Source organism: Lissotriton helveticus, chromosome 4_1, assembly GCF_964261635.1.
Source record: "Lissotriton helveticus chromosome 4_1, aLisHel1.1, whole genome shotgun sequence".
Taxonomy (NCBI): domain Eukaryota; kingdom Metazoa; phylum Chordata; class Amphibia; order Caudata; family Salamandridae; genus Lissotriton; species Lissotriton helveticus.
Window position 1 is genome coordinate 763,027,586 of NC_136063.1, and position 19,348 is coordinate 763,046,933.

The following is a 19,348-nucleotide window of genomic DNA, read 5'->3' on the forward strand; positions in this document are numbered from 1 at the left end:
AAGTGAGCTAAAGAATGATGATGGATTCAACCCAGATCTGTGACTGGGGGGTGAGTGTCTGAAAAGTTTGTGCTCCATCCATCATCTCCTTGTGTTTGTTCTGTTCGCCATAAGTTGGCAGGGTATGCCCAGGCTTGGGCCATTTTCTCGCTTTGCCACTGGATTCAAGCTAGCCTTGCTGATGAGGGGTGCTACCCTAACACCAGTCCCAGGATACTTGTTTACGGTCCAGGGAAGACCTGGCTTGGCAGTTCTGGCTGGACTATTTGAGCTAAAGAATGATGATGGATTCAACCCAGATCTGTGACTGAGGGTGAGTGTCTAAAAAGTTTCAGCGCTCCGTCTATCATCTCCTTGTGTTTGCTGTGGGGTCAGGTTAAGCCGAATGGAAGCCCCGGCATACGCTGTTTGGGTAGCAACTGCAGCATAGGCTCACGGCAGCTGTTTTTCTAAAAATTTGCAATAGATGCGTTTGCAATAGATGCGTTTGCAGGGCTTTTCTGCAAGAGATTCCACATCGCTCGACCGCTGCGCACCCGACCACTACAAGGACAGGCAACTTAAAGCAAAAGAAATGGTGCAAAGTAAAGCGCTCCAACACCTTTGGGTAAAGTTCACTATATAAAATTTGCATTAAATAAATAAACTTCTGTGGCCTGTGGGGTAACGGCAAAGCACTGGTGTCAGGGCGAGTCCCTGCACCGCATAGCGTTTAATTATGCTTTGGTTCAAACCTCTCCCGTCCTGTGGCTGGGCTTCTCGGGGTTAAACCCCAGGGCTTGAAGGATGAGGGTGTTAGCTAGCGCTGGTCCCTGCACCGCGCAGCGTGTACTTATGCTCCAAATGGAACAGGCGAAGATCCGCTCCCCTCTCAGGTTCCATCGCAGATTGATCAAAAGGATGTTATACTTAGGTGAAAACGGCAGTTAAAACGTACCCTTTAAAATAAACAATACCACAGGAATTCACTAGTTATTATCTCAAGATACTACAACTCGCGCCCTTGCCATCACTCATGACATGTTCTTTGACACCATTGCTAACATCAATGCAACATCTGAAATTACATCACTGATGACAACACTGTGCATGGCGGGGGAGTGAGTTATAGTTACCGCCTCTATATGTTAATGTGCTGACACCTTGCTAAAGCCAATAGGCCAGCTTTTTATATTTTGGTGTTCAGACTCTTTGACAGAGCCTATAGGTCTGCAATATATAAAATAACATCTCTATATTCTTACTTTGCATAAAAAAGCACATAAATTCCATGGAAAAAATGATAATTAACGTGACATTATAGTTAGGTGAAAGTGTTAATTAAATCTAAACGTTTTAAACTTAAATTTCTTTTTCAGAACCCTGAAATTCACATTATAGTTAACTGAAGTAACTATAACCTGCACCCTCTTCATGCTCAGCTTATGACCTCACATATTACAACAGTCATGACCTGTTCCATGGCATTATTGATAACATCACCAATTTTAACTGAAAAAACATCATTGATGACAAAATGTGCATGGAGAGGGTGAGTTTCGGTAACTTCATTTTCAGGTCATTGGAAATTTGTAGTGTTAAAAAATAAAGTGTCTGGCTCCTATATGGCCCCATAGAATGGGGCTGCTTCCAGGGAGATGGCAAGATCGTGGGGCCCTGGGGTCCCTCCTGCCATCCCCATCAAAAAATAACGCTGTGAGTGTCCCGAATGGGACCGGGGCACCCCCCCAAAAAAATGGAACAAAAAGAGAATGCAAAAAGAATAATAATAAACAAATAGAAGGAGCTGCTCATCCATTATTCAATGCTCCTGCAAGTAACTATGTGCTCTAAAGTAATTATAACTCGCCATGCACTGCTAATTACGCCCCAGATGCATCACTCATGACATGTTATTTGACATCATTGATAGCATCAGTGTAATATCTGAAATGACAACACTATGCATGGCGGGGCAACAAGTTATGGTTATGTTAGGGCACAAGATATTCTTGACATAACTGTTACTGGTGAATTTCAGTGGATTTGTTAAATTTAACATGGTATGCTACAGGAAAATTATGCGTAATTACATGAAATACAAATCTGTCATTTAGTGCTATATTTTATTGTAAAACGTGTCATCAATTTTGGATTCAAGGACACATTTTCCAGTAAATATTAGTTGAAAAAACAAGTGGTGTAAGCAACAGCCACACGTCTTCTGGTCTTTCATGTTATTTCCGAGTGCTTGTGGTTACATTTTACCATAAATGGACATGGTGTAATGTCGGGAATTTCGCCAGCGTAAATTTAAATTACACCTGGGTCTAACATCAGGATTATATCCCTAATGCATGAGATTCTCCAAGATAGATGGACAGCCCAGATGCAGGCAATGTCCAGGATTACTTCAAAGGGATTCAGGACCATGTCCATCCCTCGGGATCAGGAAGTAGAACAAATAAATTCCTGTGCCTCCATACATGTATGGGTAATCAGTTGGGTGCCTCTACACAGAAAATGGTGCATAAAATGTTCTTAGCCATAAGTGACAAGGGACGCTTCCAATATTTTACAGTTGGGGGTTCCGTTTCTTCAAATAATCACAGGGAAAGGATCACTTGTCCTGCATAACCAGGGTATGCAGGAGAAACGTGGGGTGTCTCAAGATAAAAGACCCTCATGCACGTGATGGTATGATCGTGGTAGCGGTGTATGTTGATTCTCCGCTCTTCAATCACGTGTGTGCATAATCATTGGGTCAGTATGGTTATGCAGCCTCCACCCGGAGGATCTTACCCATGGTTAAAAACAGTAGTGATCAAGTGAAGTGGGTAGTGATCAGGTAGGAATTAAAATACCCGGATACTCAGATAAGAAACTTTATTTGGTCTGGATACGGGTAGCCCGTTAGGGAAGAATTAATGTTGTGCGTTCCTTTGAATGTATCAGGGATTCTAAACGCACTCAAAAAAGTAGTGAACGAAAATATGGCCGACATGTTTCAGCCCAAACTGCCTGGTTAGGTCTTATGGGCTTTCTTCAGGACCAAAAGGTGCAAAAGTGATGGTGAGTGTTTATAAAGAATACTGTTCTGTTATAAACAAGATAATAAAAGGAAAAAATTCAACCTGTTTCTTGTTCATGGGAGGTCACACTGAACCTCAAGTGTTCAAATTGGACACTTCATCAGATATTGTGGAAATGGAGGGGGCTGTAACTGCAGCTCCAGGCCTCTTGCGCTACTTGTGCCTCCGGGTATTGAGTGGAAGCGACAGCACAAGTAGCGCAAGAGGCCTGGAGCTGCAGTTACAGCCCCCTCCATTTCCACAATATCCGATGAAGTGTCCAATTTGAACACTTGAGGTTCAGTGTGACATCCCATAGAACAAGAAACAGGTTGAATTTTTTCCTTTTCTTATCTTGATTATAACAGAACAGTATTCTTTATAAACACTCACTATCACTTTTGCACCTTTTGGTCCTGAAGAAAGCCCATAAGACCTAACCAGGCAGTTTGAGCTGAAACATGTCGGCCATATTTTAGTTCACTACTTTTTAGGTGCATTTAGAATCCCTGATACATTCGAAGGAACGCACAACATTAATTCTTCCCTAACGGGCTACCCGTATCCAGACCAAATAAAGTTTCTTATCCGGGTATTTTAATTCCTACCTGATCACTATCCACTTCACTTGATCACTACTGTTTTTAACCATGGGTAAGATCCTCCGGGTGGAGGCTGCATAACCATACTGACCCAATGATTATGCACACACGTGATTGAAGAGCGGAGAATCAACATACACCGCTACCATGATCATACCATCACGTGCATGAGGGTCTTTTATCTTGAGACACCCCACGTTTCTCCTGCATACCCTGGTTATGCAGGACAAGTGATCCTTTCCCTGTGATTATTTGATATCTACCCAAGGAAACTGAATTGGATCAGAGCTTCCTTCTCCCCCATATGATTGCTAGATGTTCCGTTTCTTCAACAAAAGATTACTGAATCCAAGAAGTTGGTGTTTGATATATTACTGAGTACCCTAACCCTTTGATAAAGAATGCTCTGCTAAGGTAGAGATTGGTGGTCCACACACATTGACAAGTGCCAGGATGTACGGATTGAGCCCAATGTTAAATCCAAAAGAAAACCTATTTGTCTCTTTGTTGCTTGTATCTCCATCTATAATACAGTGCTCAAAATCATGAGGACGTGAATGCACTGTTAGAACAACAAGAATTTCAAGATGGGGTATTTGCCTTGGGAAATACCATGTGTATTCTCTTAAAATTGTAAGAGTAGGTCACACTGCTATCACGTATTCAAATGATGAACTTCGTGGTTTTTTTATTTAAAAAAAGTTACATACCCAATTAAGGTAAAACCACGGTAATGTGTAGTGATTAGAACAGAATGTTAAAGTATTTTCCATGACTTCCTCCCAAGAGAGTCATTCTGACATGAACTACCCCCCGGATGTTGGCGACAACCAAAAACTCATTCTTCTTTGGTGAAGCACTCCTTTCCAAGTATTGAGGTCTTTGTTTTGTAGTCCGTAGAAAGAGCACTCCGAAATGCATCCAAACTAAATGGCAAGGAAAAAAAGCAATCTGAGGTGGAGTCTGTGCCCTGGTAAAATTTCGGTTACAGGGACATGATTAAGAGTCATTGTTGGCATGCTGGAAACTGAAAGCCTACCCTAGTAGAAAAAAGTATGAATCTGAATCCATTACTAAATGGCAGGTTGTGCAAAGTAGGTTATCTACTACAAGATATTCTTCAAACATATTCTAACATTTGTGTTATCTTAAGGTGCCACCAGTCGCAATTTGTATATATAACATTAGAGGCGTGTTAGAAATAGGGGTCTCAGTTGGCAATTGTTTGCACCTTTGTCCAAGTAGGGACCCTTCTTCCTTGTCAGGGTAAAGGAGATAGATACACTCTTTAAATAACCCCTGCTCACCCCCTTAGTAGCTTGGTACGAGCAGTCAGGCTTATCTCATAGGAAGTGTGTAAAGCATTTGCAGATACCCAACAGTAATACAGTGCAAACACTACGAAAGGACACCACACCAATTTAGAAGAATTTCCAATATTTTTATATATCCAAAACAAGACCAAAACGACATAAATACAACATACAGTACTTAGAAATATGCACTTTGCAAGAATAACAAATATATAAAAATGCAGTTCTTCTGAGTCATTAGCTCTATCCGGGGCTACTGTGATACTGAAAGCAACAGAATCCAACAGTTCCGTCTGACCGGGTTGGTCGGGGGTGTCGGCAGACTCGCAAACAGTACCTTTTATCTTGCGGCCGACACGTTGGTGCAAGCCGGCCATGGCAACAGTTGCGGTTACGATGTGAAGTGAAGCAGTGCCCTCAAAGCGCAGTGGAGACAGCGGCGCGGTGACGGTCGTCCAGCAGCATCGGTGAGACCAGGTCTGCGTTGTGGAGTGAGGCGGTGCTCGTTGCAATGCTGACAGGTCACGTGCAAGCAACAGGGGCCGGTTAGCTGGAACTAGCATCGGTCGGCCCAGACTGTGGTGTGGGACAAGGCGTTGCGTTGTGAAACTTAAGAGCAGTGCCCCCAACAACGATGCGGTCACGGCTGACAAAGTCAGCAGGCAACTATGACACTGGTGAGACCAGGGCAGCAAAGTGAAGCGAGGCAGAGTGCGGTGCCCACAGGTCACGGTGCATGCATCGGCTCGGTGGAGGCGGTGGTCATCATCAGTGAGACCAGGGTTGCAATGAGAGATGTGGTAGTGCCCTCTACGGTGCCTTCAGGAGACGGAGTCGGTTGCTTTTGTTTTCTTTGTGGCAACTGAAACTGCAGTTCCAGAAGCAGTACCCAGAGGTTGGTGAAGTCTTTGCAGTCCCGGAGACGACTTCAGAACAGGAAGCAAGCTCTACTTCAAGCCCTTGGAGATACTCAGCACAAGTAAAGAAAGTTCAGTCCAGTACTTTCACTGTCCAAGACAGAAACAGCAACTGCAGGCCAACCCAACATAGCAACAACACAGCAAAGGGGCAGTACTCCTCCTGGCAGCTCTTCCAGCTCTTTTTCTTATCAGGTTCCTTGATTCCAGGGAGTTCTTTGAAGTCTTTATCTCCCTGAGACTGCCAACAGGAGGCAAGCTATACTTCAAGCCCTTGGGGAAAACTAACAGCAGGATGATGAAAGTACAATCCAGTCCTTTCCCTGCCCAAGACAGTAGCAGAAAGCCAACACAGCAGAGCACGCAGCAAAGTGGCAGTTCCTACTGACCGCATTTCTAGCTCTTCTTCCTGGCAGGTTACTTAGTTCAGAGAGTTCTCTGAAGTCTTTTATCTCCCTGAGACTTTCAACAGGAGGCAAGCTATACTTCAAGCCCCCAGGGAAAACTAACAGCAGGATGATGAAAGCACAATCCAGTCCTTCCCCTGCCCAAGACAGAAGCCGCCAGCATCAGGCCAACACAGCAGAGCATGCAGCAAAGTGGCAGTTCATCCTGACAGCTTTTCCAACTCTTCTTCCTGGCAGGTTTCTTAGTTCAGCAGTAATCTAAAGTTATGGGGCCTCAGCCCCACTTTTGATAGAACAAATTCCTTTGTTCTCCGGTGGCACAGAAGCTCTTTGCCCAGCCAAAACCAGTTCTGTCCTCTCTGGTGCAGCTTCCTGGTACGAGGTGGAGACAGTATTGTCCAAGACAGAGAGGGCCTTTTCAAGTGAAAGGGAAATCTCCCACCACTCTCAATGCAGCCTAGTTCTATTCAGCCCAGCCCTGACTCATTCAGGAAAGGCAGGACACACATCAACCTCCCAGTGGCCACCTGAGAGAATGCACATCCCCAGCCCGCCACTCCAAAGCCAGACAGTCAATCAACAAACCAGCAGAGGCACACAGAATGACTAAGCAAGAAAATACCCACTTTCTAAAAGTGGTATTTTCAAACACACAACATAAAAATCATCTTTACTAAAAGAATCATTTTCATATTCTGAGTTCAGGCATACTTAACTCCATCTTTCCATCTTGTCCCAATGGGAAGTTATATTTATAAGATGTTATGAATAAATACCCATTCGATCCTATGGGATAGATAGCTTTTCAATAGTGAAAAACGAAATTGGTACTATCTGGACATGCCATACATATCAGAGCATGTCCTATCTTTCACATTCACTGCACCCTGCCCACATGGGATACCATGGGATGACTCACATGTAAGAAAAGGGAAGGTTAGGGCCTGGAAAGTGGGTGTACTTGCCAGGTCGATATGGCAGTTACAAACTGTGTGCAGACCCTGCAGTGGCAGGCTGAGATACCTTTTCTGGGATACTCATATGGGTGGCACAATCAGCGCTGCAGGCCCACTAGTAGCATTTGATTTACAGGCCCTGGCACACTCAGTGCACTTTACTAGGGGCTTACCAGTAAATAAAATATGCCAATCAAGGAAACACCAATCCATAACATACCTGGAGCGCATATGCACTTTAGCGCTGAATAGCAGCGGTAAAGTGCCCAGAGTCCTAAAACCAACAAACACAGGAGGCCAAATAGTAAAAAGTCTGGGGGTAAACCCGCTGGAAAAGCCAAGCCTAACGGGGCGCGATTATAAGTTCTTAAATGACCCAATATCCCAAATACTTAGTCTTTATCAGCGTATTACATTAATTCTGTTCAAGACGCATGCATTAAAAGCGTAACGGAAATGTGCTTTTCATTTGCGTTTTCCCTTTCATGGTGCTTTTCCTTTTGGGTCAGAAGGTTCCGGCTCATTCTTTTACCATTTTTTTCTTCTGGTTGTTCCACATCTGGACATTTGATTCATTTGACAAAACTTGAGATTGTGGGTAGGGCCAGTTATACTCCTTGATTAACTCCAACGTCATGAATTGGTTTAATACAGGAAGAATTCTGAGCAGAGTAGCTTGCCCTTGCTACTTTACACTAACAATAGGCTAGTTGATGAGTTTCAATTGCTCCCTTTTAGGTTTGGGGCCGAGGTGTCTTCAGATTTAGCTTCAACTTTGCATGCCAGCCACAGCAAAAGTGTTTTTGTGTGGTCCTCGCTACAGGCACATGGAGGCTCTCTGGAGAAAGCCACCACCAAATTTCTAACATTCAATAAGACAACAGGCCAAATAGCAATCAATCACATATTGCAATACTGCTTTCAGGAAGAGTAGCAACCATAGCAGATGAATCTGTTAATGTCGAAGTAAAAAGGAAGGGACCTCTAAACTATGCAACGTCCTGTTGTATAAGGGACAGCACAAACAATAAGATTTCAGAAAGATGGGATTTAAAGGGGTTGATGCCTTCGGACTTGCACCTGAGAACAAACTTAGTCTAGCAACCTGATTAGATTCGATTTAGTAGCAGGCTTCCTGGCCACATTAGTAGGCAGTCAAAATGACTCTACTTAGAACTGAAGCGTCTGAGATTTGGCAGGAAGACCAGCCATTCTTGTTGTGATAGCAGGTCTGCTATATAAAGGAAAGGGGCTCCAAATGCTGAGTGCCAAAAGATCGGCATACCAGATCCTCTGCACTCATTCTAGGGTAATCAGTAGTGCAATATTCTAGCACAGTACTTCATACAGAAATAGGAATCAGCAGAAATGCTTATAGCAGGTTCAGAGAGCAGACCCCATAAAACCACTAATGAAAGTCTAAGATATAAAACCGAAGACGCCTCCTGTTCTGGCAATGAGGCCCATGAGTGGAAACCCCAATCTGGATTACCTCTGTCACTTCAGAGTGCCACTCTGACTCAAGTCAATCAATCTTTATTTGGATAAAAGGATATCTTAAAGATTCACTTTAAATCATTTCACAGTATTTCAAGAAAATCTAAAAAGATTCAAAAACCAGTTGATGTTAAAATTATATATATATATATATCTATATATATATATATGCTTCATCTCTTACGGCTCATTTTCAAGGGGAACCGCCCGTGGTCTGGTGGCGCGTCAAAACTGGCAGAGCCCTGCCAGAATTTTGTATTCGATAAGAACAAAAGTAATAACGCGCTCTCAGAAGTCAGGATTTCACACAGTGTCGGTTTATTGCTGTTACGCGTTTCGGAAGTTCTTGCTCCCTTGCTCACACAACAATACCACAGCCTTCCACCAGTTACATACACTAAGTGTAATGGCCATCAAAACAGGACTGCACAATTCCAATTTTAGCAGACATCTTGAAGTGTGTTAAAGTTACACAATTTCTTTTCTCCTGATGCCATATTTTTAAGCAACTCTTATTTTTCAACATAATGTACATTTAGTCATTTTTTTACATTTTTTACATTCTTTCGCCACAGTGGCGTAATGTGCTGTTCTGTTGAGTTACCCCTATTTCTTTCGCCAAGTGGCTATATAAGGGTCAATTGTCTCTGGAGGTTGCTGTTAAAAACATAAAGTGAAAAAAACGTGAACTAAAGTGAATAAATTGTAACGTTACAAAGTGACGTGATCTCTTATTCTATCTTGTTACTGATTCTTCCAGGTGACAGGTTCAATTGCTCGTGAAGTGCACGTGATATCTACTCTGAGCTCCCTGATGTCACCTGTTAGAGTAAAACAAACATACAATTACAATAGAATTCCTCTTCATAGTTAAAAACATATTTACAGTTTCAAGCATTGACCAAAAGAACATTTTGACATATTAACCCTTAGTTACTACAATAACTGATGAGATCATATTAGAGCTAATCATTATTGAATGCTCTTTTCAGATTTTAGGGATCATACAGATGTACTACTAGCTCCTCATGATCATTATGACCATTGGGCTGTCTCGTTTCTAATTCAAGGATCCACTTGGATTCCTTCTTTCGCAATTGTAGCTCTCTGTTGCCCCCCCTCGGGTTCTGGTTCACCTGTTCTATTGCAAAATACGTTAATAAATTGCAATTCGAATTGTGGTATTGGGCAAAATGTCTAGCGACAGGGTATTGTGGATCCCTGTTCGTGATAGCTCTAAGGTGTTGCATCACTCTATTCTTTACCATCACGGTTGTGCTCCCCACATATCTTTTTTGGCATGGACACTCAAGTACATATACTACATGTGTTGAGCTACATGTCAAAAATTGACCGATGGTTTTCTTTTTCGTTCCATGAGGGATCTTAAACTCTTTTCTCATCGAGCTATATCTACAAGCTTTACAATGTCCACACGGGAAGAATCCCTCTAGGTTATGCTGATTCCTATCTCTGTATTCTGTGATATCTCCCCTCGTGATCAAGTCCCTCAAACTTCGACTTTTTCTGTATGTTATTGCAGGTCTTACACTCAATTTGGGTCCAACAATAGGGTCACATTTCAAAATATTCCAATTTTTAGAAAATATTTTCTTCACATATTGTGACCCCTTATTGTACGTGAGGATTACTCTAGTGGTTTCATTCTCATTCTCTTCCAGTTTCTTCGGTATTAGTGTCTTTTCTCTTGTGACGCTTTCCATTTTCGATAAGGCCCTATCCATAACCCATTTGGGATAACCTCTTTCTCTGAATCTCTGTATCATGTTGTTACTCTCTTGCTTGTACTCATCAGTATTGGAGCAGTTTCTCCTTGCTCTTAGCAATTCCCCATAGGGGATACTCCATTTCAGGGTGTCAGGGTGACTACTAAGAGCATGGAGGACACTATTGCCCGCAGTTTCCTTCCGGAACAATTTTGTTGTCAGTCGGTCTCCTTCTGCTCTCACCTCAACATCTAGATACTCAACCTTATGCCTGTCCTTACAGTGAGTTAACTTTATGTTATAGTTGTTGACATTTAGTTGTTTCACAAATTCTTCAGCTTCTACATCATTGCCACTCCACACCACAAACAGGTCATCTATATATCTTAGCCAAACTTTGACTTTTCTGAAAGCCTGCATGTATCGGGGATCTGTTTTTATTTCTTCTTCCCATTTCCCAAGGAACAAATTCGCGAAGCTCGGCGCGAAATTTGTACCCATACATGTCCCTGTGGTCTGTTTGTATAACTCACCATTAAACATGAACACATTATTTTCTAGGCATATTCTTATCATATCACCTATCATTTTGTGTGCTCCAGGTACATTATGTTACACTCTTTTAAATAATACATGCATGCATCAATTCCCTGTTTGTGGTCAATTATGGTATACAATGCATTCACATCCATTGTCATCAATAAGTATTCTGGTTTCCACTGTATGTCATTAATTTTGTTCAGGAAGTCCTGAGTGTCTTTTACATATGACGGGAGTTTTGCTACATATTCCTGCAGAAAATGTTCGACATATTTGGAGACATTTTCATAGACACTACCTATAGATGACACTATAGGTCTCCCTGGCGGTGCTAGTGGGTTCTTGTGGATTTTGGGTAGGAAATAAATTATTGGCAATTTTGGGTAGTCTTTCTTCAGAAACACATATTCCTCCCATGATAGTAGGCCCTCCTCCTGCCATTTGGCTAGATTTGACCATATTGTCAAGATGTTCTCTCTGTATACTCCACCATTAGTCCAACAGTAGAATATTTTGTTTTCCAACTGTCTCATAGCCTCCTCAATATACATAGTTCTGTCTTGTACGACCACATTACCCCCTTTATCTGCTGGACGTATTATGATGGAGGAATCAGTCGCTAGGGATTCAATTGCTTTTCTTTGTTTGAAATTCAGATTAAAGCCACCTTCCTTTTCTCTGGAGTGATGTTTATATTTCAATAGTGACTTGGTTGTAACGTCATGAAAGGTATCAACATTGTCATGAGGGAGATTGGGAAAAAATACTGATTTAGGTTTAAACCTCGTCAAGGCAGCTCTACCTGTGGTTATATCCCATGTCTCTATTTCCTCATTACTACTAGATGCGTTCATACCATCTCCTTCCCTAAGTAGACTGTGTGCTACTTGGATAGCATTGGCATCCCCTACATTTAGAGAAGGCTGACTAGGGGCTATACATTCATGCACAACAGAAGTTCTAGTGTCTGATCTTAATGCATGCCACTTCGCAAGTTTCAGCTTTCTTATAAAGCGAAAAATGTCTATTCTGGTCTCGCTATAGTTAAATATCTCTGTTGGGCAGAACGAGAGTCCCAGGCTTAAAATATTCTTTTCTGTATTTGTTAGTTCTCTACTTGATAGATTTACTATTGTTTTATTTACCATATCTTTGTCTTCCATTATTGATTGCGTTTCTTGTAGCCCCCGAATCTGGTTCCCATTGGCTCGCGTTCCACTCCTTTTGCTTTTCCTTTGTTTCCTCCTTTGTCTCCGCTGCTTGCTTCGTCCGATCCTCTTCCTGCTCCTCTTGCTTTTCCCCGTGGTCTCCCCCTGGTACCTCTTCCTCTCTGTGCTGGAGGGGGTGAGAATCTTCCCGACTGCTGCCCCCTCTTCAGCGCTCGGAATTCGTCTAAATACGTCGGTCTGGATGTTATTATTTCCATTTCTGCAATTGTGCTGGTGCTCTGTATAGAACCATCTGTGTCGGATCCTTCTATTGCTGCTGTATCTGCTTCTTTATCTTGGATTTGTGGGGTTCGACTTACTGGGGTAGATTGTTTTAAATCGTACATATGATCATACTTTCTACTGTACGTGAGGATGCGACCGGAGTCATAATCATTGCAGTCTCTATGCAGTTTCCTTTGTTTCCTTATCTTTATATCCTCCTCATGCTGGCTCAGTCGTGTTTTCATATCTTCCTTATATTTCTTTATGCTTGTCTGATCTGTCTCATTTATAAATTCATCTTCAATATCCATTATTTCTTTCAATATTCTATCTCTATCCTCCCAGGCATATTTCACCAGGATGCAGAGCATAGTTCTAGAGCTGTTTGTTGAGTTCTCAAACCACTCCTCAAGCATGCGTGGATTAGGAGATTCATGAGAGGGCGTGATATATATTCTCAACCCTCTGGGAATCATGTTTTTATCCACATAGTCTTGTAGGGACACTGCCTCCCACCATTTGGATATTTCATTCTTCTTTAATTTCTCATATTTTCTCAATTTTCCAATTAAAGTGGTTTCTAATTGCTTCTGGGTCCCAGACTGAAGTCCTTTACCGGGTGCTCTTGCTAATAGTGACTGAGCAGCAAGTCTGCGTTGGGTGTCATCATCCATATTTCTTTTTTAACAAAAATATTTATGGGTATGTCTTAAAGTCTTTTATCAAGCTTGAAAACGTTGTTAACCAGGTGCTGCAGTTACAGCACATTAGCACCTGGATTGTGTGTTCACGTTTTAACAGTCAATACTTTGTTGTTGATTTAGCGTGCACTGTGTGCGTTCCTGCTTCCCTCCTAATAGTAGGAGTTCCAGATTCCCTCGTGAAAGTTAATTGTTTCTTCCGCTTGAAACGCGCGTTTAAATGTTTTCTAGACGCGAGCCTCCTGGGTTTCACACTCGTCATTTCTCCCCCAGAGGTCCGATATTCCTGAAAAGAAAAGAGCATTCCATAATGATTAGCTCTAATATGATCTCATCAGTTATTGTAGTAACTAAGGGTTAATATGTCAAAATGTTCTTTTGGTCAATGCTTGAAACTGTAAATATGTTTTTAACTATGAAGAGGAATTCTATTGTAATTGTATGTTTGTTTTACTCTAACAGGTGACATCAGGGAGCTCAGAGTAGATATCACGTGCACTTCACGAGCAATTGAACCTGTCACCTGGAAGAATCAGTAACAAGATAGAATAAGAGATCACGTCACTTTGTAACGTTACAATTTATTCACTTTAGTTCACGTTTTTTTCACTTTATGTTTTTAACAGCAACCTCCAGAGACAATTGACCCTTATATAGCCACTTGGCGAAAGAAATAGGGGTAACACAACAGAACAGCACATTACGCCACTGTGGCGAAAGAATGTAAAAAATGTAAAAAAATGACTTAATGTACATTATGTTGAAAAATAAGAGTTGCTTAAAAATATGGCATCAGGAGAAAAGAAATTGTGTAACTTTAACACACTTCAAGATGTCTGCTAAAATTGGAATTGTGCAGTCCTGTTTTGATGGCCATTACACTTAGTGTATGTAACTGGTGGAAGGCTGTGGTATTGTTGTGTGAGCAAGGGAGCAAGAACTTCCGAAACGCGTAACAGCAATAAACCGACACTGTGTGAAATCCTGACTTCTGAGAGCGCGTTATTACTTTTGTTCTTATTGAATATATATATATACATATATATACATATATATATATATATATATATATATTCACTGAAAAAACCATAGGTTTCACACCAGTTATAGTTAGGTGGAAATTTTACTCGCATAAAACCATTTAAATTCCCACGTTATAGTTAGTTGGACTCACTATAACTTGCGCGTACAATGCACTACTGATGACGTCACATATTACATCACTCATGACATCACTGATGACACCATCCAGTGAATGTGTGTCTTTCTGAAAAATAAATATGTTTTTTATATGTATATGTAAAAGTTGATGGAAGAATAAATGTTTAAATAAGTGTCTAAATGGATGTTTTTTTTAAAAAAAAGATTGATTGGTTATCTGGCTAATTAAGTGTATCTTAGTGAATACATATATTAGTGAGTAATGTTTAAATATTTAAAAATATGTATGAGTGTTTCACTTTGTGTATAAGTGGCTGCATGGGTTGGTGAGTAGCTACATGTGTATGTATATGGGTTATTAGATGTTTTTTTTTGTATCAGTATGAGTGTCTGTATGGTTTGGTGGGGGTATTACTTAGCACATAGATGCATGAATGACTGACTCTCTGTATGTGTTTTGAAGACAGCATATGTGCAGGACTGTATGGGTGAATGAGTGTGTATATGTGTGTGTTAGTGAGTGAATGACTGTCTCACTAGTGTCTTTATCAGTAACTACATATGTTTTAATCTAGTATATGTGAATATTGATGTATATAAGTGAGTACATGCGAGAGTAAGAGATTGTAAGAGTTCCTGTTTAAATAAGTATGTGTTTCTATAAGTTATTGTTTAAGAGAGTAAGTATGTGTAAGGTTCCTTAGAAGTAAGGTGGTAGTGTGTGTATAGCTGTATAAGCAAATAAATGGATGTTCAATAGTTTATTTGCATGTGTGAGTATGTGTGAGAGTATCTTTTGGATGACTGTCGGTGTGTAACAGAATGTATAGGTGTATCACTACATATGATGAGTTAGTATATGTATGAGTGACTATATAGAACTGTTGGTGAATGAGTGGATGTGTACATAGATGGTGGAATTATTGAATTGGTTGTTGTAACTGGTATGGGTATCTCCATTTTTTTTAAAAAGTTTAGTTTCTATTATTGAATATGTGTTTCAAGGGTTACATTACAGTGAAAGGAGGTCCGTCAGTCTGTCACAAGGATGGTGTCCTCAGTGATGTCATGAGTGATGTCACTGACCATGTCATGAGTGATGTAATATGGGACGTCATCAGCAGTGCATTGCACGCGCAAGTTATAGTGAGTCCAACTAACTATAACGTGGGAATTTCAATGGTTTTATGCGAGTAAAATTTCCACCTAACTATAACTGGTGTGAAACCTATAGTTTTTTCAGTGAATTTAATAGGTTTTTAAAATGCTAATTCCTAACTATAACTGGTGTGAAACCTATGGTTTTTTCAGTGAATTTCAATGGTTTTTTTAATAGCAATTCTCTATAGGTATAAAAAGTAATATTTTTTAGAACGAATTTTATATTGTATAAATATGTAAAAAAAAAAAAAGAAAAGAATTTTTTTAAATGTTTTGCCCGGAGCGCTCCCGGGGCGCGTACCGGTGAACGCACGGGTAAGCGCAATGTTACGGCGCGCCCCGGGGCGCGTACCGGTGAGCGTCCCGATAGCGCTATTGCCGCGAACGAAAACAACATCGTGACGTATCGCGCAGTCGCGTGATACGTCATATGACGCACTGCGTAAGCGCACCCGGAAGCACGCGATCGCATACGATCGCGCAATGTCTCGATGCGCTTACGCCACGTGCCCCGGGGCGCGTAGCGTAAGCGCGTCGGGTCATGCGATCTGAAATTAACACTTTTCATTGGTTCAGAACAGTTTTGTTTTCCAAATAATGAAAGTCCCACCTTTTTTCCTTATTCTGACTTTGTCCTTTGACTGAGGAAGACCTGTTTGGAGTTCTATCTGTACTCTTTACTTGTATAACATGGCTACAGTAGCAGCAACAGCTGGAGCATCTGCCCCACCACCACCACCACTACCATCTAAAAGACCACCAGAAGATTACATTGGTGGTCAAGAGGAAGAGGAGGAGGATGATGAAGAGGAGGCACAGACAAGGCAGTTCCTGCCTGAAAATAAACAGCCCTACAAACCGAAAGAACACTTTATATGGCAGTTCTATAAAATCCCAAGGGGTTTTAAGAAAGTCAACGCTGCAAAGGTTACATGTTTAATTTGTGGTGCTGAACTGTCTAGGGGGAACCCTAACAAAAAATATTCCTTCGGGAATCATATCATGATTCGCCACATGATGCGTTTGCATCCAAACAATTTTTCTAATGCAGAGTTAAGGGACATCTGCAGTAAGCTACCCCCATCAACGTCTAGACCCTCAACATCAAAACAACCCACTCCATCGGGTTCGGGGGCAAGAGACACATTGGCTACTATCCAACCTAAGTTTGGCGATTACAAAATTTTATGCAAATATTGTAACAAGACACTTTGCTATGGTGAGCAAAGCATCAAACTTATCATGGTTGCTGGTGATAACCATAAGTGTCCCAAAAAAAAAACTACTTTTTCCTGATTTTTTTATGCTCCAGTTGAGCCATTTACAATTCCCTGTTTTTTGTTTCTCCCCATAAAAAATACAAAAAAATATAAAAGTGTTCAGAAAAGCCAAAAAAAGTACAAAATGTTCAAAAAAACATAAAAAAAATATAAAACAACAAAAAGAAGAAAAAAACCTGTTCTTTTTAGAACTACCTTTACTTTATAAAAAATAAACCTATATTTTTAATGAATCTGTGTCAATCTTTTTTCTGCAGGGTACGCGTACCGGTACGTGCACCGGGGCGCGCACCAAAAAAAAAAAGAAAAAAAAAATTAATGAAGGAGTTAGCATGAGGGAAGAACACAAAGAGTAATGTTAAGAGAAAGAGAGCTAGAGGGAGAAACACAGAGGGATTGTTTATTACATAGTAAAAAACAGAGAAGGTGTAATAGGGTGAAAGTGAGAAAAGGAAAATGAATAAGGAAGCGAAAGAAGGAAAGAGAGAGGAAGAAGACTAAAGTAGACATAGTGAGAGAATGTGAATGGGTGTTGAAAGACAAAGAAAGAACAGTAAAAAATGGGGAATGAAGAGTAGTGACGGATCCAGGATAAATGAACAACGGTGAGAAAGGGTAATGAAAGAGCAGTGAGTATAAGTAAAGAGGGGTGAAAGAGGGTGAAAAATTGAATTAGGATAACACATGGGGAGTGATAAAAAGAAGGACAGAGACAGTAAAGGAAAGACTGTCAGAATGGGTCTGAGTGACACAGCAAAGAAAGGTAAGTAATGCAGTATGTGTGACTTATAGGGAGTCAGTGGGTGTAGGTCGGGGTGTGGGTGTGTAAGGTGTGTATGGGTGTGGGTGTGTGGGGTATTTCGGTGTGAGTGGAGGTGAGGGTGTGTGAGATGTGTGAGAGGTGTATGGGTGTGGGGGTATGTGTGTGGGATGTATGTGTGTGTATGGAATGTGTATGTGTGTGAGAGTAGTGTATGTGGGGGAGGTGTGTGTGTGGGGGAGGTGTGTGTATGTATGAGGTGTGTGTGGGGTGTGTATGTAGGGTGTATGTCAGAGGTGTGTGTATGTGTTGGGAGGGGGATGAGGTGTGTGTGTAGGAGTGAAGTAAATAATTAAGAAAAACAGAATGAGTGAAGAAGCAAAGGAAGGGAACAGAGGGTAAGTGAAATAAAGAATAGGGACTGAAAGAAGTTGAATATGAGAGGGAAATAGGGAAAGGGGAGTAAACATGGAGAATAAGAATAAGTGAGGGAAGCAGAGTAAAGAAACAGGAGTGAGGTTGGTTGAGAAAATATTAGTGAGCTTAAATCAAAGGGTGATGACAAACGACATTTTTGTAGTGAAACTTACCATATAATAAATGTAACTGTAATTACATTTTTTACCTACACTTTGTATCTGTGAAAGAGAGAAGAAAAAATAAGTTATATTTAGTAAAATATGTATATTAAATTAAAAGATACAAATGAAGAGGTTAAAAATCATAACAGTGTATTTAGAAATAAAGAGTGAAGGACATAGAAAGGGAAATAAAGTAAGGTAGAATGAAAAAAAGAGAAAAAGAAATAGAAGCAGAGCAAATTACTAAGAGTAAGGCATATAGATTCACTGACAGAGAGGAAGAGAAGAACAGAGAAATGAACTGAAGGTAAGAAAGATACTAAAACAATGTGAGTTAGTAAAACTAAGTCAGGAAACAGATAATGAGAGATGGAAAACAGGCTAATTAAGAATGCATTTAGAAGAATGGGGAATAGAAGATAACTGAGAGTAAGTTAAGAACAGTCATAGAGTGAAGGGATGAAGAGAGAGAGAATAATATACAATGATTGAGGGAAATGGAGTGAGGAAGTTAGTAAAGAGACACACTAAGAGAAATACTGAGTGAGGTGGAGTACAATGAGTGAGCAAAGGAAATGAGTAAGGGAGCAAAAAAAGAAAACAGAGGAGAAAACGACTAAAACAGTGGTAATGAGAGAAACTAATTTGGTGATGAAAGTAAAGAGAAGGACATTGAAAGAAAGGAAATGAGGGATACTAATAGAACCAGAGTAAAAGAAATAGGATGAAGAACGATGACAGAGGAGCAGTGAAGTTGTTGTAAAAGAAATGATGGAAGGTAGATAAACACAATTGAACATAACACAAGGAGAGTGAGGCACTGAGGACAGAGGTAGTGAACGAAAAATAGGGAGAAGAGGTCAAAAGAAAAGAGCAAACAAAGATAAGCGAGGGAGAGTGGGTGAGTTATAGTGATAGAGTGCGACAATACTGCTCAGTGAGTAAAGAGGAATTATTAAAAGAGAAAAGGAGGAAAAGACAGAAAAGGGAAGTAAAGCAGAGAGACAAAGCTGAAAAGTGGTACAAGGGAGAGAGGGGATGCAGACAGTTGAAATGAGAATAAGGGGTTGTGAAAGAAGTGGAGTAAACGAATGGGTGTGAAACAGAGTGAGAGAAAGGCAGTGTGAGTGAGTAAAGAGAGCTGAAAGAGAGAGGAAAAAGGAAAGTGAGTGTCAGAGAATGGGAATACAATTTAATTTACACACTCCAAAGTATTGAATAACTTGTACAACATGTTACATAGTTTATTTTTGCTGTTCTCA

General features: G+C 40.8%; 1 protein-coding gene across 7 annotated transcripts in view; it reads right to left on the bottom strand.

Annotated features, from left to right (window-relative positions):
* The window catches only part of PSMA8 (proteasome 20S subunit alpha 8), a 443,554-nt gene that overhangs the window by 106,066 nt on the left and 318,140 nt on the right, over positions 1–19,348 (bottom strand). Inside the window, exon 7 of one of the 7 annotated variants that reach the window (XM_078687397.1) lies at positions 9,179–9,563. The exons of the other annotated variants lie outside the window; for them this stretch is intronic. Coding sequence (XP_078543523.1) covers positions 9,540–9,563 — 24 coding nt within the window. The 3' untranslated portion in view covers positions 9,179–9,539. Of the gene's footprint in view, positions 1–9,178; positions 9,564–19,348 lie in introns of those variants that run through there. 7 annotated transcript variants of the gene reach the window in all.